This window comes from Miniopterus schreibersii (genome assembly GCF_964146895.1).
Source record: "Miniopterus schreibersii genome assembly, chromosome: 7".
In the NCBI taxonomy this organism is placed as follows: Eukaryota; Metazoa; Chordata; class Mammalia; order Chiroptera; family Miniopteridae; genus Miniopterus; species Miniopterus schreibersii.
In genome coordinates this window covers 75,970,436-75,996,064 of record NC_138108.1, presented here as the reverse complement: position 1 = coordinate 75,996,064, position 25,629 = coordinate 75,970,436, and the positions used below count along the sequence as shown (strand labels likewise).

Genomic DNA, 25,629 nt, shown 5'->3' with positions numbered 1-25,629 from the left:
CCTATATGTATAGGTAGGTTAATTATTTCATTTAACCTGAATTTCATTTAAGGGAGGGGGGAGAGGGGGAGTGACAGAGGAGAGAGAGAATGAGCACAGGAAGCTTTTTTTTTTTTTTGATGAATACATTTCCTTTATCGAGGGAGATAAACTAAACAAACAAACAAACAAAAACCACCAAAAACCCCAAACATGTGAAAACCCAGGGTGCTGGAATTGCAAACTCAACTCATTCAAATTCAAGCTCGTCCAGACACTGGTCACAAACCCTAGTGAGGTGCCTGTGAGCATCAAGTCAGGGAGAGGGCACAGGAGTGAGGCCAAGAGAGAGTAGGAAAGGGGCCTCCACAGACCCCCTAGTGATCACCCTCAGTGTTACCTCCACCTCTTCCCAGTGACAGTTTTCAAAGAAATCAAATCTTCAATGTATGGAAAGGTCAGTGCCAGCAGGGGCCAGGGGTCACCGGACCAGGTGGAAGGTCAGCCAGTAGATGATGAGGGGCTGCAAGGCTGCAGCTCCCAGAGTCAGGTAGAGCTGGAGCTGCCGAGGGGCCGGAGCCCCCAGGCCGTCAGGGCCAGGGCTGCTGTTCGCAAAGAACGTGCAATGAAGTACCTGAGTGCAGGCGAAGTCCAGGCCAGTGCCACGCGGTAGCCATCACTGCCGAAGAGCAGCCCTGTGAGCACACTGAGGATCAGCCTGACGTCTTTGCAGGTGGAAGGTGCTCAGGTCCCTACGCATGGTGGCCAGGTAGATGCCCAGGAGCAGGGCTAGCACCTCCAGCACCGCCCACACCAGTGCTGTGCTTGCACACAGGCCCAGCCCCTCTGGGGAGAACCTTTTCTGAATGCCCAGTGCCATGCCAGCCAGCAGCACGTAGGCGATGAAGGCCATTGTGGGAATACAGAGGTCAGGGGCGTTGAGGTCTTGTCGCGGGGGCAGAGGGACATCACGATTGCACTGTACTTCCCAATTCTGGTGTGTGTAGGGGAAGACCAGTAGCCCTAGCTTCTTGGCCACATAGGTTGTGTCCAATTTGCAACATAATCATTAGAGAAAGTTGGTGCTGGGCTGGTGGGAGTGAGTTTCTGTTCTTGTGGTGCCACCTTCCTCATTGTGGAGTTCAGGGAAGTGGCTCGGGGAAGTGGCTCGGGGAAGTGACCCAAGGCAGTGACCCCAGGGCAAGCGAGCTTCTGTGTGTCCAAGCACCACTTCATTGCTTTTGGGAAAAATTCAGCTTGTTTAATAGCTGAATGAGAATTTGTCTCCTTAACTAATATGAGTTATTTTGGTTGCTCCTTAGTTCTTATGTCAGCCACCTGAATAGTGATTTTTCATCAAAATATTTTATCACTTCTTTTTATACCGAACTCTCCCAGCGTTATGTGGGAAGACACAGAGTAGAAAAACAAACCTCCCAGCACAAGATTATCCTTTGTAGTGCATTTGTTTTCTGGCCCCAGTTCTTTCTTTGGAAAACTGTTATCATGGACTCAAAAGGGCAGGGCCATCTTTTTAAAAATATATATATACTTTTATTGATTTCAGAGAGAGGAAGGGAGAGGGAGAAAGATAGAAACATCAATGAGACAGTCATTGATCAGCTGACTCCCACATGCCCCTGACTGGGGATCGAGTCCACAACCCGGGCCTGTGCCCTGCCCGGGAATCAAACCGCTACCTCCTGGATCCTAGGTCCATACTCAACCTCTGAGCCACGCTGGCTGGGCAAGGCCATATTTTTTATTATTGTTCCCAAGAAATGGTTTTTAACCATTAGACTGCTTTCTGCACATGGATTTCCGTTTTTCCTCCCTGCGCAGGACAGTTCTGGGTGCTTCAGTGGAACAGCCTGACTGCATGGTGGGTGGTCTCTGAAGAGCTAGTTTTCCTGGTGGCCCCGGGCGTGTGGCACCACCAGGGGCATCAGGGTGCATGGCCTTGCCTCTGGTGGTTTCCTCCCTTGTCTTTAAGAGAACAAGGGGGTTGCAGCCCTGTGGGGAGCACGTAGGGGCAGAGCTCACCAGGGCAGCCAGGGCACCGGGGTCCTGGGAAGGCTCGAGGGGCAGAGGGATCTGTGTGCACTGTTTTGAAGGCTGTAGATTACAGACGCAGACAAAGGAACCCACCTAAACCCTTGCTACTCGGAGTGTCTGCAGATCGACAGTCAGTCACCTGGGAGCTTATTAGAAATGCACGGCCTCAAGGATCATATGATTTCACTCATATGTGGAATCTAATGAACAAAATGAGCTATCAAGCCAAATAGAGACAGGCTCGAACAGAGAGCTGGCTGACAGCTGCCAGGGGGCGGGGCTGCTGGGTGGGGGGTTGGAAGGACTGAGAAAAAAAGAAAAAACTCATGGACATGGACAACAGTGTGGGGGTTGCGGGGTGGAGGGGGGTAAGTGGGTGATCAATGGTGATGGAAGGAGACCTGACTTGGGGTGGTGAACACACAATACAGTGTATAGATGATGTGTTATACCATTGTGCACCTGAAACCTGTATAATTATGTTAGCTAGTGTCACCCCAATAAATTCAATAAAAAAAGAAGTGCACAGTCTCAGGCCTCATCCCAGACCAACAAACCAGAACCTGTGTGTGAACAAGATCCCTACGTGACTCTGGTGCATATTCCAGTTCTGGAAGCCCTGGGGCTCTAACCTTCATTCAAGGCTGCAGCCTTCGGACCACAGCGCAGGCACCGCTCCCTCCAGGAAGCCTTCCCAGCCCCTCTGCAGGCCTTGGGTGCTCCTCTCACTCCCCCTGCACTTTGTCACCTGGATCTTGCAGGTTTCCTTGTGGCCTGTCTGCCCTTCCTCAGAGGTGAGCTCTAGCCCAGATTATTGTGTGCTCACCTTGCATGAGCAAGCTCCAGTCAGGAGGCTCGAGCCAATGAATGAATGAATGAGTGGGCAAGTGATTGACAAGACAGAAATAAAAGCCTAAAGTTCACAGAAGGGTAGATGTTTATTTTTGCTGCTTCTTAAACAAGCTCTACAAGGTAAAAACAAGACTCTTTCAATGCATACATTTTAAACCTCTGAAGTGACGTTTAGGATTCCCAGAGTGATGCGTTCTCTCGGGGATGCTGTTGCCAGTTGCTTTGTGAGGTAGGGAAGAGCAGCAGCAGGACCAAGGTCAAGGCCAAGTCCACAGCCCTCCCTGCCTTTTATTAGCTGCTTATCCAGTTGGCGGTGGGCAAGTCCTCTGTGGCACCCTTTCCCTCCTGAGGAGCACCTGCAGCAGGACATGGGTGGGGGAGGGGAGGGCGCCCACCCACTGGACTCTGCTCTGTGTCAGCATCTTTGGTATAAGGAATAATCCCCAGGCCCAGGGAGGCTCGGGGAAGGAAGGCAGCCAATGTGGACTGGGGCTGGCGACCCTGGGTGTGTTCCAGCTGCCCATGCTCTCCCCGCTACCTGTCAGCAGGAAACTGCTGGGCCCTCATATTGCCAAGCAGGTGCTGAAACCACTGCTTCACCTGCCTCCTTTGCAGAGAGCCTCTCTAAGGGCCACTGCAGCTGCTCCTTCAGGGCCAATTTAGGAGACAAGCTTCTGCCACACAGCTTCGGAGCTGCAGTGGAAAACATCTGCAGGAAGCACCAGCTTCGCGGGGCTGCCTTCCCTCCATCAGTCACTAGCCTAACGAGATCTTCTTGCACTTGGCTTCTTTCCCCTTTTCACTGAAGGGCCCCGATGCGCTCCACAGACATGAGCTCACGAAGGCTCCCCGAGGAGGCAGGGCAGGGCATCCTCTCCCTGCAGCGCTATCTGCTCAGCCTTGTCAGCTGGACTCTCTGTTCCAGCCTCACATGCCTTCTGGCCCAGGAGACTTAGGAAATGTAAGCGTGACCCCCAGCTCCTTTTCAGAGCCAAGTTCAGCCTTCCGTCAGGAGCTCACCCCATGTTCGAGGTGCTTTTTGTGTGAAATGACAGACCACCTTGGTTCTGCCAGGAGCTGGGGGCTCAGTGAACAACTGTGTGTTCACAGGGGAAGTAAAAACAGTTTCAGGGTGAATCAGGGAGGGGTGGCGTATGACTCAAGGGCACGTGTCCTGTGGCCCTGGCTGTGGTCCAGCCTCTTATGCTCTGTGGCCGCGGAACTTCAAGTTTGTAGCTTTGGTGGAAAGGGCGCCCCCAGCTATTCCAAAACGCATCCCTCCTTTAAGAGGCACTTGGACCGGGGTGGCTTTCTGGGTGCTTGGAAGGCAGGCTCTCTGCCTGGTGGCAGCAGAGGGCACTGGAAGAGATCCCCAGTGTTTGCCACAGGGACAATTTAATGAAGACAACCAGTTCTTCAGCCCCGGGCGGGGGCTGGGGGGGAGGACCTGGGAAAGGCTGGATGCGCTGAGGAAGCCGCGTGCTCCCCCTGCGTGCGCTGTTACCGGGGCTGCTCTAGGCCTCCCTGCAGACGTTCAAACTAATGATCTACAGTGAGAAGGCACAGTGGTCGAAAGATCAGTCATCACCAACTTAAAGGAGGGGAAAAAAAATCACACTTGCTCTCAAGGTGGGATTCATTAGTGCCTGAGGGAAAGAGGTGACTTCACACTCCCACTGGAGGACCAATTTGCAGCCGCCAGGGTAACTCCTGACTGAGGAAAAAGCTCCCAGCTCAGGGAGGGTTAGGGAGAGCAGCCCCAACCTCAACCTCCCTCCTTTTCCCTCCCCCACTTGGCAAAGGAAGGGCCGTGAGTTGGTTCCCAGGGCAGAGAAACCATGACCCCAACCCCCCAGCCCCTGCCCTGCCACCTTAGAGCCCCAGCTCTGCAAAGGCCTTGGAGAAGTAGCAAAGGGGAGTGCGAGGCACAAATGGATCGACTCCACCAAGTGCAAGCCCCTCACTGCCTTTTCTGTGCAGAAAGTGTGTATGTATCTCAGCAAATGCCAGTGTGAGCTGCTCTTCTCCTAACCCCTGGCACTCGCTTTTAAATCTACAAGTTAAATCTCAGGGACTGAACATTTTAGCTAAGTAAGTATAATGCAAATCCTGTTATATATATGAAATATATATGAATCTATATATCACACACATGTGTGTGTCATTCTGAATATTATCGAATACATACGCATCCCAGGAATTCGGACCTCAAACCACCAATTTGTGCACAATTACACCATACTGCCCGACCAAGAATAAAAGCCCCGACAGCCTCAGGGCACTGTCCTGCCGGCCTGGTTCCCGAGCCAGGTGCAAGCTCCTCACACGTGGCTGGTCTTCTGGGCCAGGGCGTGGTCCATGGGCAGCGTGAACTTGACGGCGCTGTCCTTCTCCCAGCCCCTCCGGATCTTGGAGAGTCTGCGGCCTAAGCAGGGCAGCAGGAACAGGGCTTTGGCCAGGATGACGACGCAGGGCACCAGCAGCGTGAGTGTGAAGGTGGGAGGCAGGTAGAACTTGTAGCGGCTTTCCTCGAAGGCGCGGGTCCAGCCGTAGGTGAGCGTGTGCAGGGTGCTCAGCACCAGGGCCACAAAGCCCAGCGTGGACTGCGGAAGAAAGAAGGCTGGAGTGAGGGCCGGGGCCGACGGACACAGCTATTCCACCGACGGTTCACTGCCTGCCCGGCAGAGGGGAAGGAAGGAGGGCGGCTTTAGCAGCCAGGGCTCTGGGTTCAAATCCCAGCCCTATCACTCGCTCTCCGCACGACCTTATCACCACCTAAACTCTGAGCCTATTTCCCCAACAGAACAGGAATAATGCTTCTACCCCGAAGGTATATTATATTAGTTTCAGGCATATAACCCAGTGATTAGAAATTATACAACCCATTAAGTGAAAACCCAGATAAATCCAGTACCCACCTGACACCATACATAGTTATTAGAATATTATTGACCAGTCCCTGTGCTGTACTTACATCCCCATGACTGTTCTGTAACTACTAATCTGTACTTCTTAATCCCTTCACTCTTTCACCCAGTCCCCAACCGCCCTCCCATCTTGCCAGAGGACTTTAGATGTTCAAAGAAGTTTAAAAAACATTTGACTAATTTTGCATATGTTTTAATTATACTAGAGTAACAAGTGTCTATCAGCATACCAACATCTTAATTTCACAGATAATGTTTGGCCTAAGGCCAGATAAAAAAGTGAATTGATTTGAAACTGATTTAAAGGTAAACACAAAGTGTAAAATGCACTTGGCACGTGGATGTGGCATCAGTGGTGAAGGTGGCTCATTGGGGCCTGACGGCTGGGTGACCTGGCACTGTCTGTACTTAAAGCCCAGGGCGCTGCACTGACGGCCTTCATGGGTGCTGGTCCCTCGCCTCCGGCCCAAACACTGAACCACAAACACCAGGTGGAAATCACCCTCCCGCCCGGAAGGAGGCGATGCCAGCGGGGAGATCGAGACCATGCGAGTCCTGTGGGAAACAGTCGAGGCTTGTTCCGACAGAGCCCACCCCTAAGCTGCCTGCGGGTCACGTTCAGCTAAGATTAGCTCCCCTCAAGTGCCTACACTCATGACTTTGTGTGGGAACCGTGGTGAAGCGGCTGGAAGCGCTGCTCTGTAACTCCAGCCTCCGGGAGCTCCTGCCTGTCGGGTTTCCTGTGCCTACAAGTGCGCTCCCGGGTCTGCCGTCGGGGCTGGTCTTGACGTGCCCGACCCTGGGCGAGCCGCTTAGTCTGCCTCAGTGAGAAGTGATTCCAAACGCAAGTCAGAGATGTAGGGGCCGCGGTGTAGACCAGCCTTCTCCAGCCGCCAGGCAGGCAGGCAGATGGACAGCAGGGCGCCCAGGGGTTAGGGCTTCATGGGGGGTGGGGAGAGGCACGGGGCAGGTCTGCATCTGGTAGATGGCTGCCCCCCATTTTGCTGAGTTCTTTTTTCTGGAGTTCTGTCCCCACCTTTCATTTGGGCCATGTTTCTTTGTCTCCTCATTTTGGCTGCCGCTCAGTGTTTTTTTCCGTGTATCAGGTAGATCTGCTATGTCTCCCAGTCTTGGCATGGTGGCCTTATACTGTAATTGCCCTGTGAGGCCCAGTGGCAGTTTCCCTGATCCTGAGCTGGGCGCTCCAGGAGTGTCCCTTGTGTGGGTTGTGTGTCCTCCTGTTGTAGTTGAGCCTTGACTGCTGCTAGCATGTCTGTGGGTGGGGTGGACTCTCAGGCTGGCTGGCTGTGAGGACAGGACACAACCGCAGTGTATGAGCTACTGTGGGGAGCTGACCCCATGACGTGGAATTTGCCCAGCAGGGCCTGGTGCCTGCTGAGACCTCCCTTTGGGTGTGCTGCTTGTGGATCAATCGAGCGGTGCTCTGTGTGGTCTGAGGCCAGCCACCAGGTGTCTTAGTTCTGGGGCCTCTTCAGAGGGCCCAGCATGAGGCTGAGACCCCTCACTCCTCAGGGGGGAGCTTCTGCCGCGGAGACATCCCTTCGGATTCCCAATGTCACATGTAGGTGTGGGGCCAGCTTGCTTTGTGGCTCTGCCCCTCCCACCGGTCTCGACATGGCCTCTTTATATCCTTAGTTATAGGACTTCTGTTCAGCTGGTCTTCAGGTGGTTCTCCAGGTTGATTGCTCTATAATTTAGTTGTAATTTTGATGTGGACATGGGAGGAGGTGAGTGCAGCTTCCACCTGCTCTGACATCTTGGACCCTCTCCTGCAATCTAATGATGCCTAACTAGCTTAATTAGGAGCAGTTAGCACAGCCCAACCCAAATTAAAACACCACCACCACCACCACCATCCAAACAAACAAAAACCCAAATTTAACACTTTGAAAACGGCCTTGGGAACAAAAGGATAAATGTAAGTATGAGTTGCCTCTATGGAATCAATGCACTATTCTGATGGGGCTTTTAGCTAAATAAATCAGTAAAGACCCAAGGCTCAGCCAGGCTCGCTGAGACCTGGTGACTCACTATGGCTGGGGGGGGGAGGAAATGGGGCCTGGCTTGCTCCTTGCTGGCAGTGCTAACTTTACAGAAGGTAATAGCTCACCTCAGCAATCAGGCAGCCACTATTGGGCCTTGTGGCTTTTACATGTCTTCAACTCACGCACTTTCCATGCCAACTCAGATTCTACCGATGACCACAGGAAGAGGAAACAGACATCAGTGAGGACACAGATGTTCTGAGAGGCTAAAAATCCATCTTGGTACAGGGCTGGAGAGTGGTGGTCTTGGGACTGAAACTCAGTCTGCTGGCTCCAAACCTGTATCTCTCCCCCAGGGGTGGCCACACACTGACTGCATCATGCACACCTAAGAGCCACCAGGAGCCAGCAATAAAAAAGCAACTTCCAGAGCCATCCAGCCACCCCCAGGCACCTGAGCTCATAGGTTAGGGATGAGCCTGTGCATCTGCACTTCTGGAAGAGAGCTCTGTGACTCCAAATTTTTCTGATGGTGGCTCACAGAATCACATTTCACATTATTGCCCAGTCGGCAACCAGGAGTGCCACATATGTATATATAACCACTGAATCAACACAACTTAAAAAACATCTGTCCTGCCTGCCCAGCATGGCTCAGTGGTTGAGTGTGGACCTATGATCCAGGAGATCGTGGTTCGATTCCCGGGCAGGGCACATGCCCAGGTTGCAGGCTTGATCCCCAGTTGGGGGCGTGCAGGAGGCAGCCGATCAAGGATTCTCTCATCATTGATGTTTCTACCTCTCTCTCCCTCTCCCGTCCTCTCTCTGAAATCAATAAAAATATATTTTTTAAAAATCTATCCTTACAACATGCAGAGCCCTTTGATCTCTCCTTTGCCCTCTGTTCTAGTTCATGTCTTAGGAAGCTGGCCATGAGCCACTAAATTGATTTCATGACCACCATTGAGCATCAACTGCAGATAGTGACCTGGATCATTCTCACGCCCCGGGTGGGGGTCCCACGGCCTCTCTCTCGCTGCTTCCTCCTAACTCAGCCAGGGACAAAGGAATGTGGCCACGCACCCTAAGAATAATAGCAAAGTGCTTTTATCTTTCTGTCACACATAACCTCTCACAGCGGCTCACAGCATCCTTGCAGGGCATTAGCTCCATTTTACAAGAGGCTCTGGAGGGGGGTGATCTGTCGCCAGCGACAGGGCCAGGACAGGCCCAGGGCACTCCCACTCCCAGCTCCTCCTCCCATTACCAACCAACCCCCCCCCCCCTTCCCGAGCATTTGCTTTTGTGGACAGAATGCTAGCGACTGATCTCCACAAGTAAAGCCCTGCTTTTCTCCCCGTCTCCCACCTGCCAATCCTGCTGCTCCCGAGTGGCAGGACGACTTTCATAGTTGTCTTTTCCACTCTTCAATATGTAAAGCGGGGTGGGGCTGCGGAGGGCCCAGTGAGTTGGGCTAACAAAACCAAATCCTCCCGCTTCCCCGGGCGCCCCACAGCCCCCTTGCGATCTGCGGCTGCTTAAGGGAGCAACTTTCCGGTGAGAGGAGCAACCTGCAGTCTGTTTTAATTGTGGATAAACCATGCACCCCGGGATACCAGGCAGGAACAGGAAAATCCTAGATTTGGGTGTGCAACACATGAGGATTAGTGGCCAATAAATGAAATTCTTTTTTCCCATCTAATGCCGGCATGTGTCAGCCCTGAGCATTCCTCCAGGGACCTTCAGAGATGAACAAAGCCAGTAAGATTCAGAAACTCACACACTTAAAAAACAACCACAGCTGTTTTGTTGTTTTTTCCCCTCCCATTGCTTTTCAGAGAGAGTAGAGGGGGGAGAGAGAGAGAGACAGAAATATCTACGAGAGAGAGACACACTGACTGGTTGCAGGGCCGGGGATGGAGCCTGCCACCAAGGTACCTGCCCTCGGCAGGAACTGAACAGAACCCGGGACCCTTCAGTCCGCAGGCCAATGCTCTAACCACTGAGCAAACCAGCTAGGGCTACCACAGCTGTTTCATGCTAAGGTGTGTGAGTGGTCCCAATCAGGACAATTAATTTGGGTTACATAAGAGCCCTGCTCTATCGGTGCCCCTCTTTGAATTCTGTACTGTGTCCTGGCTGCAAAGAGAAGATTGCAACAGATTTCTGTTGACAGTGGGGGTGTTCTCTGGCCTGATGCAACAGCAGGGGCAGAATCCAGTGTTAGTCAGCTGCCGCCCATGGGAGGGGTGGAGTTAACCCACCAACACTGGGGAGCTGGCCACAGGCTCTCCATGGAAACAACCGCAGATGCCAAACAAATGTAAAAAAAGTCATCTCAGTTGTCCTTATCATTGAAATGTGTCTATGCCTGTCTTGTTCCCTGTTACATCCCAGGTCTAGCAAGATTTGGCTGGCATGTAGTAAGTGCTGAATAAACAGTTACCACTGAATAAATGCATAAAGAACCTTTTGTTACTAGCAGCATTTCTCAAAGTGTATTCTGTGGAGTGCAGACAGTGCTCAAATAAGTCTGGTTAACCAGGTTTGTTGCTGTAGACGTTACTAGAATCTTCCATGTGCCAAAGAGCATTGTGTCTCCCTTGGGGAGCAGCAAGCTTTTACTCAGATGCATCTGACTAACCTCCTTTCCTCTGGATTTTTCACAGGATTTTTCAATGGTGTCTTTGGGAAATGCTGTTTCATCCCCTATAAACAGGTGATCCCCATGCTCACCTCCCTTCTGCCCTGCCCAAATCAAGGGATTGAAGGGACCAACAGGGCTGGGCTGAGAGGAGGGTGCTGAGTGGTCGGCTAGGCTCCCTCACTGGCTCACAGACTCCCCGTTAGGCCAGTGAGATGTCCAATGACTGCGCATCATGAGATTTTGTTTGGGAAGCTCAAGAATTGTAGAAACTGATTCTATTTAATCCAAGGTTCAGGGGTCTGTTGTCTAACATTTTCACAAGCTTATATCTGGCCTCCCCAGATGTCAGGAGGCTGAGCTTGTCTCGGGCAGCCCTTTATCGGGGGCTTGGGTGGGCCTGGAAGCCCCTGGCTTCTGACCCAGTGGTTGTCTTGTCTGGATTATCACAACCCAGGCAGTTTGCCAAGGGGAAGGGGCTGGCACACGAGGTGAGGTGAGGCGAGGCCAGGGAGGCTAACAGGCACACCTACTTTACCTGAACAAAGCTGAACTCCCTCCAGTTGAGCGAGTTTGCGATGGATGGCAGAGAGGTGACAGCCAGTAGGGACAGCGTGCCAAGGGCCAGCACTCCCAGGGAGAGGTATATCTCCATCCGCCAGACATTTTCCTCAACCCAGAGGTGACTCTTGTTGGTCAAGACCTGGTGTGGAAGGAAGGAAACCATGAACATGGTGGCAATGGTCGGTGCTCTGGGATGTGGTGAGTGGATACCTTTGGATGCCAGACAGAGTAATGGTTAATGAGAGAGTAAGGGCTGATGTTTCCACCACACGTAACATGTGCCCGGCTCTGCTCTAAGCTCTTCTTGGGTATCGGATCATCTGATTCTCACAACCACCCCACGAAGCAGAGGTCACTCTTACCCTCATTTTACAGAACAGGGAAATGAGGCGAAAAGCTGAAGTACCTTCCCCATGGTCACAGCTAGCTAGGAGATGGTAGAGCTGGGATCAGGACCCAGGCGATCTGGCTCCAAAGGCACAGGTTCCCTTCCCTCCCTGTGGCTTTCACAGATCTGCCTGCCAGCCAACCGGATGGTCACATGAGCCAGGTGAGAGTCAGAGAAATCAACAAGACGTGCAGACCCTTCAAACATGACCATATCGCCGGGCTTCTGATCCTCAGACCCCGAAGGAGGGAAGGAGAAGCTCTCCTAGCTGGGAATCCCCTCAGTCAGATGGGCTCATGTTTCTGCTGCCTGCCTGCTCCCCGACCCTTTGCCTTCCTGGTCCCCCAACCAGCCCCCATCACTGCCTTACACTCAGGGCTCACAGACACACAGACACTAATGTCCCCAGCTCCCACCTCCCACCCAGATCCCCAGTTCTGTCAGATGCATGTAGTTTTGGCTTACCACTGCCAGGCAACAGTGACTAACGCACTCACCAAGCACCCCAGTGAGCACTTATAAAGCACCTACTGTGTGCAGGGCCCTGGGCTGCAGAGGGCAAGGATATCCGCTCTCATAGAGCTCTGGGATTCCCCACGAGCTCCAGGGACACAAATCAGGGTCCATGTGGGCCTGGAGGTTTCTACCCCCCCAACCCACCCAGTGTCTTTGCAGCTGAGCCCCCTCCCAGCCCGGCTGACACATGGGGAACTTTTAGCAAGGTCATTCCATTAGAACTGCCATTTCCTAATGAGACCGGTAGCAGAGCTCCTGGAAGTCGAGGTGTCCTCTGAGAAACACTATGAAACGCTGGTGCTTTATTCTACCAGCAGAACAAGGAAGAGTCTGTCCATTAGGAAATGTGATGATGCATCAGCAGGCAGGCCTCTGCTTTGCAAAACAGAATGACTCACACAGGGTTTTGAGAAAGTATTTCAGCAGGAAAAATAACCCAAGCCCAGTGACCAGATATAACATTAAAAATTAATCTAGTGGGCTGAGCAAAATGGTTGAGGAGCTTATGAGAGAAAGTTTAAAAAACTAGAAAATGCCATCAGCTGGGTACTTCTGCAATTTGAGAAAAGTGACTGCCTCTGTTCTAACTTTAAGGGCAGGCTGGCTCGCTCTGGTGTTTAAGACTCAAAAGAACCAAGAGTCTGGGGACCCAGCTTCTCGTCCTTACCACAAGTCCTACGTGTGACTGGGCTTCCTTTCTGCCCCAGAGGGCAATGGGTGAGGTCACGTCTAAAACCCTATGACTGCTGCTAGTGGACAGGCCAACATCAGTATTGGCTAGAGAGGTGGCTGACGTTACCCCACCGAGGGCAGGTGGAGCCCGCGCAGCTGAGCCCCAAGAAGCCTTACTCAGGCCCCAGCTCGTTACAACCGCCGGGTCACCTCCTGGCTGCAGGCTGTTTGTTTTCCAAGCACTCTGTCGCTGCTCTCTGCATGTTGGTAAGATAAGGCCATTCATGTCACAAGTCAGGGTGTGGATGATCACACACACCACAGTTGCTTGCAAAATGTCTTGTTTTTTTCCTCTAACACTTTTGCTCTGCAGGATGCTGGAAAGGGGCGGGAGAGGGGGTGGGGAGGGAGCCGAGGATGGATTGGAGCCCGAGGAGGATCTGGATCCAGCTCCCTTCCACAGCCTGTGAGATTCTCACTCAACCTGCTGAACCCAGTGCTGGACTCGAGGCTCCCAGTGGCCAGTGTCACCCACGACTGGAACACAGACCTGACAGCTCTCCACGCCCCTAGTAATTCTCCTGTGTCTAGAGCTAATCAAGGCGGCCACATGGAGAATGACAGGAGGTCTGTTCATCAGCAGACGGCGAAACGGTGGCTGCATTCATGTGGGATTTCCTTTCCCTGTAGGCTGCAGGTTAGACCCTGAAGGACCCAGGGCCAGGAGAGCCAGGGGCTACACATCAGCCCCTTTCCGTATCCCAAGGGTGGGTGATGGGTGGGAAGAGAGCGGTGCAGGCCCGGAGAAGGGGAGGCAGGATGTGGAAGGAGCACCCTGTAGTGGGGGAAGAATCCCAAGGCCTGGATTCCAACCCAACTCTGCCTGGGGGCAGTCATGGGACCCTGGCTACTGGCAACACTGTCTCCTCACTGTGTTACTGGAAAGACCAAAAAGAGGATGTTTGTGGCACAAGTGGCACGTGACTGGCACACACGAGGTGATTAATGTAAGTGGCTGGTGCCGTTGTTCCTAATGAGAACTGGGCAGTTGGACTAGCTCTTGCTCCAGGTTCTACATGCACTCCTCCTAAGAGATGCCTGGTATTGGCTTGTGGCGGCCAAGTTAACAGCCACTCGGTGAACACGGGGTGGGAACCTGTGCCACAAACATGGGCCCCGGGCGTGAAGGCCTGGTCACGAACTCTGAGTCAGGAGAAAGACAGGCGTGCAAATGACTGGCCACAAGGTGCTGCATGAGAAAAATCAGAGAAGCGCACAACATGCATTTCACAGAGATGAGTGTGGCAGGGAGATGAGCTGGGGCGCTGAAAGCGGTAGAGTTTTGAAGGAAGGACAGGAGTTTATCAGGCTGTCAAGGTGTCCAGGGTGGGGAGCCCAGGCCAAAAGGAATGAGCTTTGTCCATTCGTAGGACAGTATGTGACCTAATGTGATGGGTCACAAGAGCAGTGGGAGATGTGGCCGGGAGACGGGGAGGCTGCAGGGTGAACAGTCTGTCACTACCCCAAGGGCAGTGCGGCGTCGCTGAAAGCTTTTCAGCAGTGACATGGTAAATGTGAGCTTTAGACAGTTCCCTCTGACAGCCTAGACTAGACCTAGGCGAAGGGGAGAAGAAAACTGTGTTGGTTAAATATTTTCTTTGATCTTGATCTTGAAATGCATTTCTAGGGAACTGCACAAGCAAATCAGAAACACTGCAAATATTGGTTATTGTCCGTAATAATACAGTCAATAAACATGGTCAGAGAGGTTTTCTCCACAGCTGGGATACAGGTCTATGGCTGGGATACAGGTCTATAGCTGGGATACAGGTCTACAGCTGGGATACAGGTCTATAGCTGGGATACAGGTCTACAGCTGGGATATAGGTCTACAGCTGGGATACAGGTCTACACCTGGGATACAGGTCTACAGCTGGGATACAGGTCTACACCTGGGATACAGCTCTACACCTGGGATACAGGTCTACGGCTGGGATACAGGTCTACGGCTGGGATACAGGTCTATAGCTGGGATACAGGTCTATAGCTGGGATATAATTCTACAGCTGGGATACAGGTCTACAGCTGGGATACAGGTCTACAGCTGGGATACAGGTCTACAGCTGGGATATAGGTCTATAGCTGGGATACAGGTCTATAGCTGGGATATAATTCTACAGCTGGGATACAGGTCTACAGCTGGGATACAGGTCTACAGCTGGGATATAGGTCTACAGCTGGGATACAGCTCTACACCTGGGATACAGGTCTACAGCTGGGATACAGGTCTACAGCTGAGATATAGGTCTACAGCTGGGATACAGCTCTACAGCTGGAATACAGCTCTGCCTCCAAGTCTTCAGACTCAGGGGCTTAAAGGAAACCCCATGTCTCCTGTGCCCTGCCTAACTAGATTCCTCACCCAAAGGCCCAGCAGGGCAGCCAGGACAGTGAGCCTGCACCCACCAGGAGGCCCTGAGGGGCGGCTCAAGGGCAGGATGGGAAAGCTGCACATCAGGCACCCTGGAGGCCCTGCTGCGAAGGGCTGAATGCAGAACATCCTCAGATGTCCAGTCTCAGCGCCTGCGAACAAGGCTGACCCGTGGACCTTAACATCTGCTTCAACACCTCCAGGTCAGGTGACTCACCGCTGGGCTGCTCTGCTCTGTCAGAGCCCCACCTTCCTCTAATAATGCCCCTCTCTGACATACCCACACCATCCCTGGCTCTGCCCTCCAGAACTCTGCAGAACAAGTTTAAGCCCCTTTGTGTGACAGGCCTTTGCTGCCTCTGAGAGTGATCCAGTCCTGTGGGAGTGATGGTTGCCTGGCAACCTCCACCAGGGCCTCAAGCCCTAAAGGGCTTTGGAATTTGGGGAAACTACCTGGCATGCGCTCCTGTGCCCTAGTATTTGCATCATGGCAACACTAGGTTAACATACTGTCAAGGAGAGCCTTGCCTGGGTGGAGAATTGAGAGAAAGAACATTAGAGAGAGAGTGGGGGGGGCAGGGGTGTGCCTTGGGCTCTTCAGGGAGCAGCATCACTTTCTTCCCCACCCACTGCCAAAATGCCTGCCAGTCAGATCTTCTACCTCCTGGGCAGCAAACACTGTGCCAGTCCCGGAGGAACCACACAGAGCCGCCCTTTTTAGAAGAAAATATCATCAAAGAGCATCAAAAACATTAGCACTAAAAGAGACCTTGATCTACACATCAGGGCTCTGAGGACAAAAGAGGGGCTGTGACTTGCTCAGGGTCAAGGTCTTGGTTTACCATCAGTGATGTTTTAGCACAAGAGCTGAGGGCTCTGGCCTTTAGACCTTCCAGGCCTTCCTACCCCAGCCAAGGGAAGGGACAAGACTGTCTAGTTTTAGTCCCTTCTGTGACCCCAGAACCTGGGAGAGTAGGTGCTCAGTGAATGAATGAATTAATGACCTGAGTTCTGGGATCACTTACTCCTCTCCATCTGGACTTGTTTCCCCTGTAGAAAGCACTATGGATATGAGCATACATCAGAATGGCTGGATCTGAATCCCAGTTCTGCCACTTACTGGCTGTGTGATTTTGATCAAGTTACTTAACCTCTCTGTGGCTCAGTTTTCTCATATGTAAAATAAGGGTAGTACAGAACCTGGCTTATAGGGATGAGATAAAGGTAAAACGAATTCACACAGGGGATGTAAAGCCTTTAGAACAGCACCTGGAACACAGCAAACTCTTTTTAAAGGTTTGTGACTTATTTTTCCCCTTCCTCTCTTTTCCAGCAGGCACCTAGCTTCTCTGCCTGAAGTTTGGTGTTCTCCGCCTCTCTTATGAAAGCCCAAGCCCACAGATGCATGCCGCCAGGTGTCCGTGGGTGGCAAAGGATGAGGGCATTTGAGAAGCTGCTCACAGGGATGTTGAGAATGAGTGGGGGCTGAGGTCTGTGGCTCACAGTCAGTGACCCAGCCTCACCTCTTGGTCCTGCTCTGGGATGTGGTCCGGCCACCGAGGGAACGGCTGCGTGGTGGGTGCACCTGGGGAGGGAACCGCCCCACAAGAGTCCCTACATTTCCCCTGGGCTGGAAAGGGATGGATGAGAAGTGTCTCTTTGGTACCTGGGCCGAACTCTGCTGGGTGACTAGTGTTCCGGAGTGGGCTGGGCCCATACACCAGTCCTGGGGCTGGGGACTGGAGGTAGAATTAAGCAGGCTGCAGGAACTACAGGACTGTGTCATTTGCAGACCTGAGCTTGGGACTCAGAATTGGGCCCTGTGAGCTTGGAAACCAGGAGCGCACCAGGGGCCTGTCTCTGTGCGTGCAGGTGCCGGCTGGTGCTGCCTGTGTGGCTACCTGGCTTGGCCTGAAAGCCCCCATTTCACAGGAATCCTGATGGCAAAAGAGCAACATGTGGGTTTCTTAAATGAATGAATCATTACTCTCCCCGCCCCCCCAAATCTTCCTCCTGCAGCATTCACCATCTTAGCTGATGACAACACCACTCCTCCAGGTGCTCAGGCCAGACTCGGAGTCACCTTTGACCACCCCCATGTCCATCGGCAAGTCTGTGTGCTCCACTTCAATGCCGTCCCGCCCCCACTCCAGACCTCCACTGCTTCTCATCCGGGTCCTGCACAGCCCCTAAGTCTCCTCTCAGCATCTGCCTTCAACCCCTTCTTGTCTATTCTCCACCAACAGCCAGAGTGAGCCCGTTAAAACAGCAAGTGGATCATCACTCCTCTTCTCAAAAGCCCTCACTGGCTCCCCGTTGTACTGAGCCTAAGGCCGAAGCCCATCCTCAGCCTCCCAGGCTCCCCCGGGCTGGCTTCAACCCGCCAGGCCTCGCCCACCACCCCGCCGCTCGGCTCCAGCCACAGGGCCTCCTGGCTGCTCCTCACATGTGCCAGGCAGCTCCCCCTGAGGGCTTCCTGCTGGATGTGGTGAAGTCTCCCCTGCCCGGGCTGTGCCCACGAGCATAGGGATTTTCATAGTTTGTTCACTGATACTCAAAATCTCGGACAGCAGGACGTGGGCACTGCCCGGTGAGAGCAGAATCCACAGGAGACTGGTGACACACGGGACCGTGACTGGGGGGCTGCACTCACGGGCGTGGCCGGGCTTGGTGCCGGGCACCGCCGTGGGCCGTACCTGCTTGACGGCCAGGTTGACCAGGTCGTAGCGGTAGGAGATGCGCACGGGCAGGCAGACGCTGTAGACGGCGTGCAGCGCGGCGCAGAAGAAGCTGAGCAGGCCGATCTGCTTGCGGTGCTGCAGCCAGTGGTCCAGCCAGTCGGGGAAGCGGCGGTACTTGGTGCCACGCCACAGCTGCAGGGCGGCTGCCAGCATGCCAGGCAGGTAGACCAGCGACAGCAGCACGTAGGCCACGCAGGGCAGCGTGGTGTTGACCACGGACAGCGGGAGCTTGTAGAACTTGCTCTTGCCCTCCTGCACGTAGGGCTGCAGCACGTCCCGGATGCAGTTGTAGGTGTAGAAGAAGAGGAAGAGCCCCAGGGCCAGGATGGTTGGCACCTTCCAGCTGGGGAGGAGGTGCAGAGGCAGGGCCTCCACCTCCCGGGCCGAGGCCAGGGACCCCATGTCCACGGGCATGAAGCCCATGGCGTGTGCCAGCTCTGAGACGACGCGCTTGGCTTCTGGCTGGTCACTACAAATGGGCACCTGTGGGGGGAAGGAGAAGGGGACTCAGATAGGGTCACAGGCCACTGGGATGGGCAGGGCCCCATGAGCATCAGGGCGAAACTCCCTACCCCACGGAGCAGCTGAAAAACCAAGGCCAGCGGTGACAGTCAGTGGTATAGCTGGGAGCAGAGATGGCTGTGACAGCCAGGCCAGGGGTCTTTCCTCGCCCCCTTGTAGCCTCCCAGGCCCTGGGCCACCAATGCCCACTACTCAGGAAGAGCACCTGGGGCTCACCTAGTGGTGAACATTTTGCCCAGCTCTACCAGCCTCCACAGCAAAGTGCCCACCTGGGCAGCCCCCACGGGCCTTGGAACAGGTGCTTCGAGGACTGTGGTCTACCCTGGGGAGCACTCGGCAATTGGGCTTTACCTGTAGCCGTGAGTGCACCTCTACCCCTCAGTCCGGAAGTGTCCCTTTTCATTACGTTCCTTGGCCCCTACGGCCCTCAGCCGACACACAGGTCTTCCACAAGCCAGCCCCAGCCTCAAGGTCCATTGCTCCCCAGTACAAGCTCGCATGCAAGCACACCGGTGTTCTCAGTCCCTAAACTCTCCACGGGCCGTGCTGACACTGCTGTGGTCAGCGTGGTCTACTGACACCACTCCGCACGCACTGTGTGCCAGGCTTACACCTGCGCTCCCTCAGCCTGCTCAGGCCCATAGTAGGTACTACTGGCCCAATGTTTCAGGTGAGGAAACTGAGGTCTGTGCCTTTGCAGGTTGTCTCAGTGCAGAAGGCCCTGCTGCATAACAACAAGATGCGGGCAAGGCCAAGGCCAAAGTCAACCTCAAATTCTTCCCCAGCCCGCTGATAGCTCTGTTTCCTCCAAGCCCCGCCACCCAACACTCACCCAGTTTCCGGCCTGTCCACACACAGGCGCCCTAAGGCGCAAGCTGCACATAGGGCCCCACAGACAGGGATGGTGGCCTCTGTGTGCTCCCCCACAGCCTGGCATGGAGCTATGCACGGGAGGCGTCTGGGCTGAATTTATTGGTGGAAGTTCTCAAACACATGTGGCTCCCGGCTCCTTCCTCCAGAAAAATGCTTGGCCTCTTGGTATTAAAAAGGACCTTGTCTTGGTAAGAGCTCCCCCTGCCAACAACTGCACGCACTCTGGTCATTCTCTGGAGCCATTTTCCAGCCTCAGAAAAACCTGCTAGTGACTATTTTGAGAAATCCACTCAGTTCTTGGAAGCCCTGGAATAAATGGATGAAAGTTTGGGACAGACACACTTCCTCAGGGTTTGGCACATAAGCATGTTACTGTCCTTCTGAGTCCAATTCTAAAGGAAAAGTTTCTTCCTTTCTGGACTCTAAACACAAAAAGGAAGCCATCAGCCTTTTCTTCCTTGTTTCCTAGGTAGTCGAGTTACTGTCGAAAAAAGAATATGAATTTCAAATTCATAGGAACTGAGTTCAAATCTCAGCTCACCAACTGTGGGACCTCAAGTTCATCGATATCCCTGAGCTTCAGTTTCCTCCTCTGTGAAATGAACCTTGCAGTGATGTGAGACGAGCTGAGACAATGGAGCGTGAAGAGCCCGGCATGCTCAAGGCCCTCAAGGAAAGCTAGCCATTTACCTTCGTTGCTCCCCCAGCACCTACCTGCCTGTTCCCATCCCTTGGGCCAGCCTGCAGGGTCCAGGCGGAGATGACATTGAAGGCCTTGACCACGGTGCAGGCGGGGAAGAGGGAGGCCAGGTACTCGGCATTGGACTCCCGGCGCTGAAGGTGCTCCTGCTCTGTGGGGTTGCTTACATCCACCAGGATCTTGCCGGCTAGCTGGCCGCTGAGGCCGCACAGCGAGGAGTAGTGCTCCCGGAACACGGCCACAAAGATGACCTCGGGGGAGCCTACCGCCTCCGCCTGGAAAGTCACTTGTGCTGCTGAGGGGAACAGCCCAGCCGTGCGTTTGGGGTTGCGGCTTCCCACCACCACGCTGAAGCCAGAGCCCACCAGGCGTGTGGCCAGGGAGCGGGCAAAGTCCCCAGTGCCCAGGATGCCCACTTTGGGGGCCTCGCTGGCGGCCTCGGCAAGGCTGCCATCACTGTCCACCAGGCGACGGCTGATCAGCGGCTTGTCCATCTCTCCTGACATTTTGGTGGCTGGAAGAGAAAACAGGGACCTGGTCAATGGAGGGTCCTGGACTGCCCTTCCTATCGCCTGTCTCTTGTTCACTGTAACTGCATGGTTGTCAAACATTCATCCAACAGGCTTCATGAGTGCTAACCTGTGTCAGCAGGCAGGGGCAAGCTGGGTGAGACGGAGCCCCTTCTTGAGGGCACACATGCAGGAAGAGGAGGGGGGGGACCTCTGATCTCCACCCTTTGTCCTTCCTGCTAAATTACTTCTTTGGGACAAATCTACAAGAGTGAGAGTGCTGAGCAAGAAGGGAATGGAATTTCCAATATCATGCTGTGCAATGCCGTGCTTCTTTTCAAGGGACCATGTGGTGGCCAGTGTCACTATCCAGAGTGACTGTTTAACCCAACCTCACCACTGCTGGGTGCTATCTCTGATTACCAGGAAGGGTAGACAAGTTCCTCTGCTCGTTTAAAGTTTGCATTTTGGAACAGTACCTATGATGCTTCCTTAAGTACATGTTGAACAGCTTGAAGGCAAGGACTTCATCTTATTTGAATCTGGATCTCACCACTTGTCACAGGGCTGGTGCTCAAGATTTGCTGAATTAATGAATAAATACTGAAATCCCACTCTAAGGGTAGGGTGGGGGTGGTCATGACATTGAACGGGGTCCTGAGATTGGGTGGTGCCCTGGGATCTTCTTTACTGAGCCTGAGGTGTGAGTGGAAATGGAGGAAAACCTGGACTTGAACCAGGAGTTTATAATAAACTTATTGGGAAAAATTATAATTGTCTATAAAAATTATATTTTAATTTGCTATTTCCTTTATGCATGAATATAAGCAACAAGCCACAGCAGTATTCACAGTTTGTCACTCATACTGACCAATGTGATGGCACAAATTTAATTGTGAAAGAGTTTTCCAAATACTGCTTAAATTCATCACTAATTTAAAATAATTGTAAACAGGAGCACCTACATATATAGAACAAATATTAGCAGATCTGAAGGGAGAAATAGATAGCAATACAGTAACAGTAGGGGACATCAATACCACTTTCAACAATAGATAGATCATCCAGACAGAAAATCAGTATGGAAACATTGGACAGCCTTGCAACCTCCTCATGTGTACATGGAACATTCTCCAGGATAGATCATATGTCAGGTCATAAAACAAATCTTAACAAATTGAAGGAGGTTGAAATCATATCAAGATTCTTTTCTGACCACAACAGTATGAAACTAGAAATCAGTAATAGGAGGAAAGCTGGGAACTTCACAATTATGTGGAAATTAAGGGACACACCCCTGAACAACCAATGAGTCAAAGAAGAAAACAAAGGGAAATAAAAAAAAAATATATTTTGAAACAAATGAAAATGGAAACAAAACTTATGTGATACAGCAAAAGCAGTTCTAAGAATATTAATAGCTCAGTGCCTATATTAAGAAAAAGAAAAAAAAAATCTCAAACAACCTAACTTTATACCTCAAGGAACTAGAAGAAGAACAACAAACTAAGTGCAAAGTTAGCAGAAGGGGGAAATAAAATGACCACAGTGGAAATAAATGACATACAGGCTACAAAAACAATAGAAAAAAATTAACAAAACTAAGACCTGTTTTGTTTTTTTAAAATAAACAAAATTGACAAATCTTTAGCGAGACTAAAGGAAAAAAAAAAAAAAAGATGAGAGAGAAAATAAACAAAATGAAAAATAAGAGGAGAAATTACAACTGATACTACAGAAATACAAAGGATCATAAGAGACCATTATGAACAATTATATGCCAACAAATTGGATAACCCAGAAGAAATGGATAAATTCCTTTAAAACATACAGTCTACCAAGACTAGGTCATGAAGAAATAGAAAACCTGACAGGTCAATAATGAGTAAGGATATTGAATCAGTAATTTAAAATCTCCCAACAAAGAAAAAGCCGGGGCCTGGATGGCTTCACCAGTGAGTTCTACAAAACATTTAAAGAAGAATTAATGCCAGTCCTTCTACAACTCTTCCAAAAAACTGAACGGAAGGGAACACTTCCAAGCTCATTTTATGAGGCCAGCATTACCTTGATACCAAAAAGGACACTGCAAGAAAAGAAAATTACAGGACAATATCCCTGATGAACATAGATGCAAAAATCCTCAACAAAATACTAGCAAACAGAATTCAACAGCACATTAAAAGAATCCTACACCATGATCAAGTGGGATTTATCCCTGGCATGCAAGGGTGTTTAAACATCTGCAAACCAATAAATGTGATATACCACATTAACAGAATTAGGATACAAATCATATGACCATCTCAATAGGTACAGAAAAGAGCATGTGACAAAATTGAACATCCTTTCATGATAGAAACTCTAAGAAAATAAGTATAAGAGGATTACCTCAACATAATATAAGCCATGTATGACAAGTGCACTCCTCACACCATACTCAGTGGTATAAAGCTTTTCCCTTAAGATCAGGGATAAGACAAGGATGCCCACTCCTGCCACGTCTATTCAACACAGTACCAGAAATCCTAGCCAGAGAAATCAGGTGAGAAAAAGAAATAAAAGGCATTCAAATTGTCACTATTTGCAGACAACATGATCTTATATATAGAAAACCCTAAAGACTCTACCAAAAATTTGTTAAAACTAAGAAACTAATTCAGTAAAGTTGCAGGATACAAAAATCAATATACAAAAATCAGTTATAGTTCTAGACACTAACAATGAACAACCTGAAAAAGAAATTTTAAGAAATTTCATTCATAATATCATCAAAAATATAAAAAAAAAACTTAGGAATAAATTTAACCAAGGAAGTGAAAGATCTGCACACTGAAAACTATGAAACTAATGAGAGAAAATGAAAAAACACAAATAAATGGAAATGTGTCCATGTTCATGGATCAGAAGAATATTGTTAAAATGTCCATACTACCCAAAGTGATCTACAAATTCAAAGCAATCTCTATCAAAAGACCACAAATAGCTAAAACAATCTTGAGCAAGAACAAAGCTGGAGCCCTGCTGGGCGTGGCTCAGCGGTGGAGCATCAACCTAGGATCCAGGAGATTGGGGTTCGATTCCTGGTCAGAGCACATGCCCGGGGTTGTGGGCTAGGCAGCCGATCAATGGCTCTCTCATCATTGATGTTTCTGTCTCTCTCTCTCCCCCTCCTTTCCTCTCTCTGAAATCAATAAAGACATGTTTTTAAAAAAAAAAAGAACAAAGCTGGAGGCATCACACTTCCTGATTGCAAACTATATTACAAAGCTATGGTAATCAAAATAGTATGGTACTGGCATAAAAACAGACTAATGGGTGTAGGGGTTGAGGGGAGGGGGCTCTGGAGCCAGACTGCCCAGGTTCTAATTCTGGCTGCCACATGCTGGCTATGTCACCTTGGGCTTGTCAGTGCCTTAGTTTCCCCAGCTATGAAAAGGAGACGATCAGAGCATCTTCCTTATGGGGAGGTAGGAATAAGTAAGCCAGTATTTGTAAAACACTTAGGACAGTGGTCGCCAAGCACACAATAAACACTCAGTAGATGTGGGACTGTTATTATGACACAAATACTGGTTGCAAGCTCGGTCCCAGCAGCAGGGACAGGCAAAGGAAAGATGCAGAAGACCCTGGCGGCACCTCCTCAGCTGTGGGGAAGAGGGGCTGTGCAGGTGGCCTCAGGCTCCCAGGCCAGCTTAGGGATTTGGCTTAAGGTGAATGTAAAGCCACCTCCTGGGACTCCAGTGTCCCCTGCGCTCAGTCAAGGTGGGAATAGATAGACTCACATCTTTCCCAGCCACTGCCTCAGCCACCTGGAGACACCAGCCCTGGGCCCAGCTTTGCCCTTACCAGGAAGGAAAGTGACCTTAGCGAGGCCTGCAGACTGTCTTCTCCACATTTGCTAGCAATTTGGAGGAGCCCAAGAAGGCCCCCTCCTGGACCGAATCCTCTCCACCATCTCCGTTCGCTTTCTCCTCTCTCCTGTCTCCTGAGTAACTACCATGTGAACACCCGAGGAGCACAAAGATGGGTAAGACGTGGTCCCGCCTCAGATGGTTCACAGCCTGGTTTTCGATGGTGTGCGTGCGTGTGCGTGTGTGTATATGATAAGACACACCCGCCCAGGACGGAACACAGGGCGGCACAGTGGAGCCCAGGAGGCAGGCACTTCAGGAGGGGAAGCCAGGCTGGGCTTCGTGGCATACATGGCATCTGCTGCTCCTTGAAGAACCCCAATGGTTTACAGACTCAAAGCAAAACCCAACCCCCGGGAAGGAAAAGAGACGAGACCCAGGCTTTGAATGCTGCGTGTGTTTAACCCCAGACTTAGCATGGAGAGTGGGAAGGAACTGTTTGGAGCTGGCTCTTGAGGCTGTGCTCAGTGCTCAGAACCTGACTCGGTATTTTCTTCTTTTGGGGGGAGCTGAGACAGAGGCAACTGCACAGAGAAAAGCCATGGCAGGGGCTGGGGGTCTGGGACAGGGCCTAGCTTTGCCGCAAACTGGCCTTGAGACATGGGAGCATCTCTGAGCCTCTCTGGGTGGCTTTCGGGACATCAGATCCTCTCCGAGCCCCACCACCGGGGCAGTTTAGGGATCTATGAAAAGTCCCAGGAGTACGGTCCTCAGGGGCCCTGTGCAGGATGAATGGAAATGAAACATAAAGCACCTCTAATGTGCTTCTTGCCATCAAAATTTGGTCCTTAGGACAGGAACCAGCCAGGTGGTAGTGCCTTCTGGGGAGGCCTCCACCCCAGGGGCGCTTTTTCCTGCAGTTTTGACACGGGGGCAAGTGCTGTGGTCAAATCACAGGCACTCCATCACTTACTAGCTGGGCGCTTTTCAGCCTTAGTCTCCTGGCCTTAAAAATGGGGACACTTGTCCCGGCCGGTGTTGCCCGATGGTTACAGCATCAGCCAGCACACTGAAGGGTCGCAGGTTTCATCCCCATGCGGGAGGCAACCAGTTAATGTGAGAATCAATGTTTCCCTTTCCCTCCTCTCTCTTCCTTCCACTCTAAAAATCAACAGAGAAAATATCCTGGAGTAAGGATAAAAGAAAAGTGGGAAATTTCAGACACTAGCAGGCCGATGCCGAAAGGCAAGGTATCAGGGACGGCAGTGCCCTTAAGTTCATCTAACGCAGTTGCATGTCTATCTAGTCATGTTAAGCCACCAATGAAATAAAAATCTTTAAAATGGGGACACTAATTGCTGTGAGATGACACGAGGAAATCCGTGCTGGCTCAGAG

At 51.5% G+C, this 25,629-nt stretch overlaps 1 protein-coding gene and 1 pseudogene across 3 annotated transcripts in view; both read right to left on the bottom strand.

The window, feature by feature from the left end:
• Nucleotides 1-460: 460 nt before the first annotated feature.
• On the bottom strand, nucleotides 461-1,033 carry LOC308559429 (protein YIF1A pseudogene; annotated as a pseudogene). The gene has a single exon. The product of its transcript is annotated as a protein YIF1A pseudogene (transcript).
• A 1,920-nt stretch (nucleotides 1,034-2,953) lies between these two features.
• STEAP3 (STEAP3 metalloreductase) overlaps nucleotides 2,954-25,629 on the bottom strand; it is a gene marked incomplete at its 5' end in the record, with an annotated part of 43,936 nt that continues 21,260 nt past the window's right edge. For both annotated transcript variants that reach the window (XM_081142691.1, XM_081142692.1), the window contains 4 exons: nucleotides 2,954-5,489; nucleotides 11,002-11,166; nucleotides 17,731-18,258; nucleotides 19,885-20,384. In XM_081142691.1, the coding sequence (XP_080998817.1) occupies nucleotides 5,208-5,489; nucleotides 11,002-11,166; nucleotides 17,731-18,258; nucleotides 19,885-20,384 (1,475 nt within the window). In that variant the 3' untranslated portion in view covers nucleotides 2,954-5,207. The remainder of the gene's footprint in view (nucleotides 5,490-11,001; nucleotides 11,167-17,730; nucleotides 18,259-19,884; nucleotides 20,385-25,629) is intronic.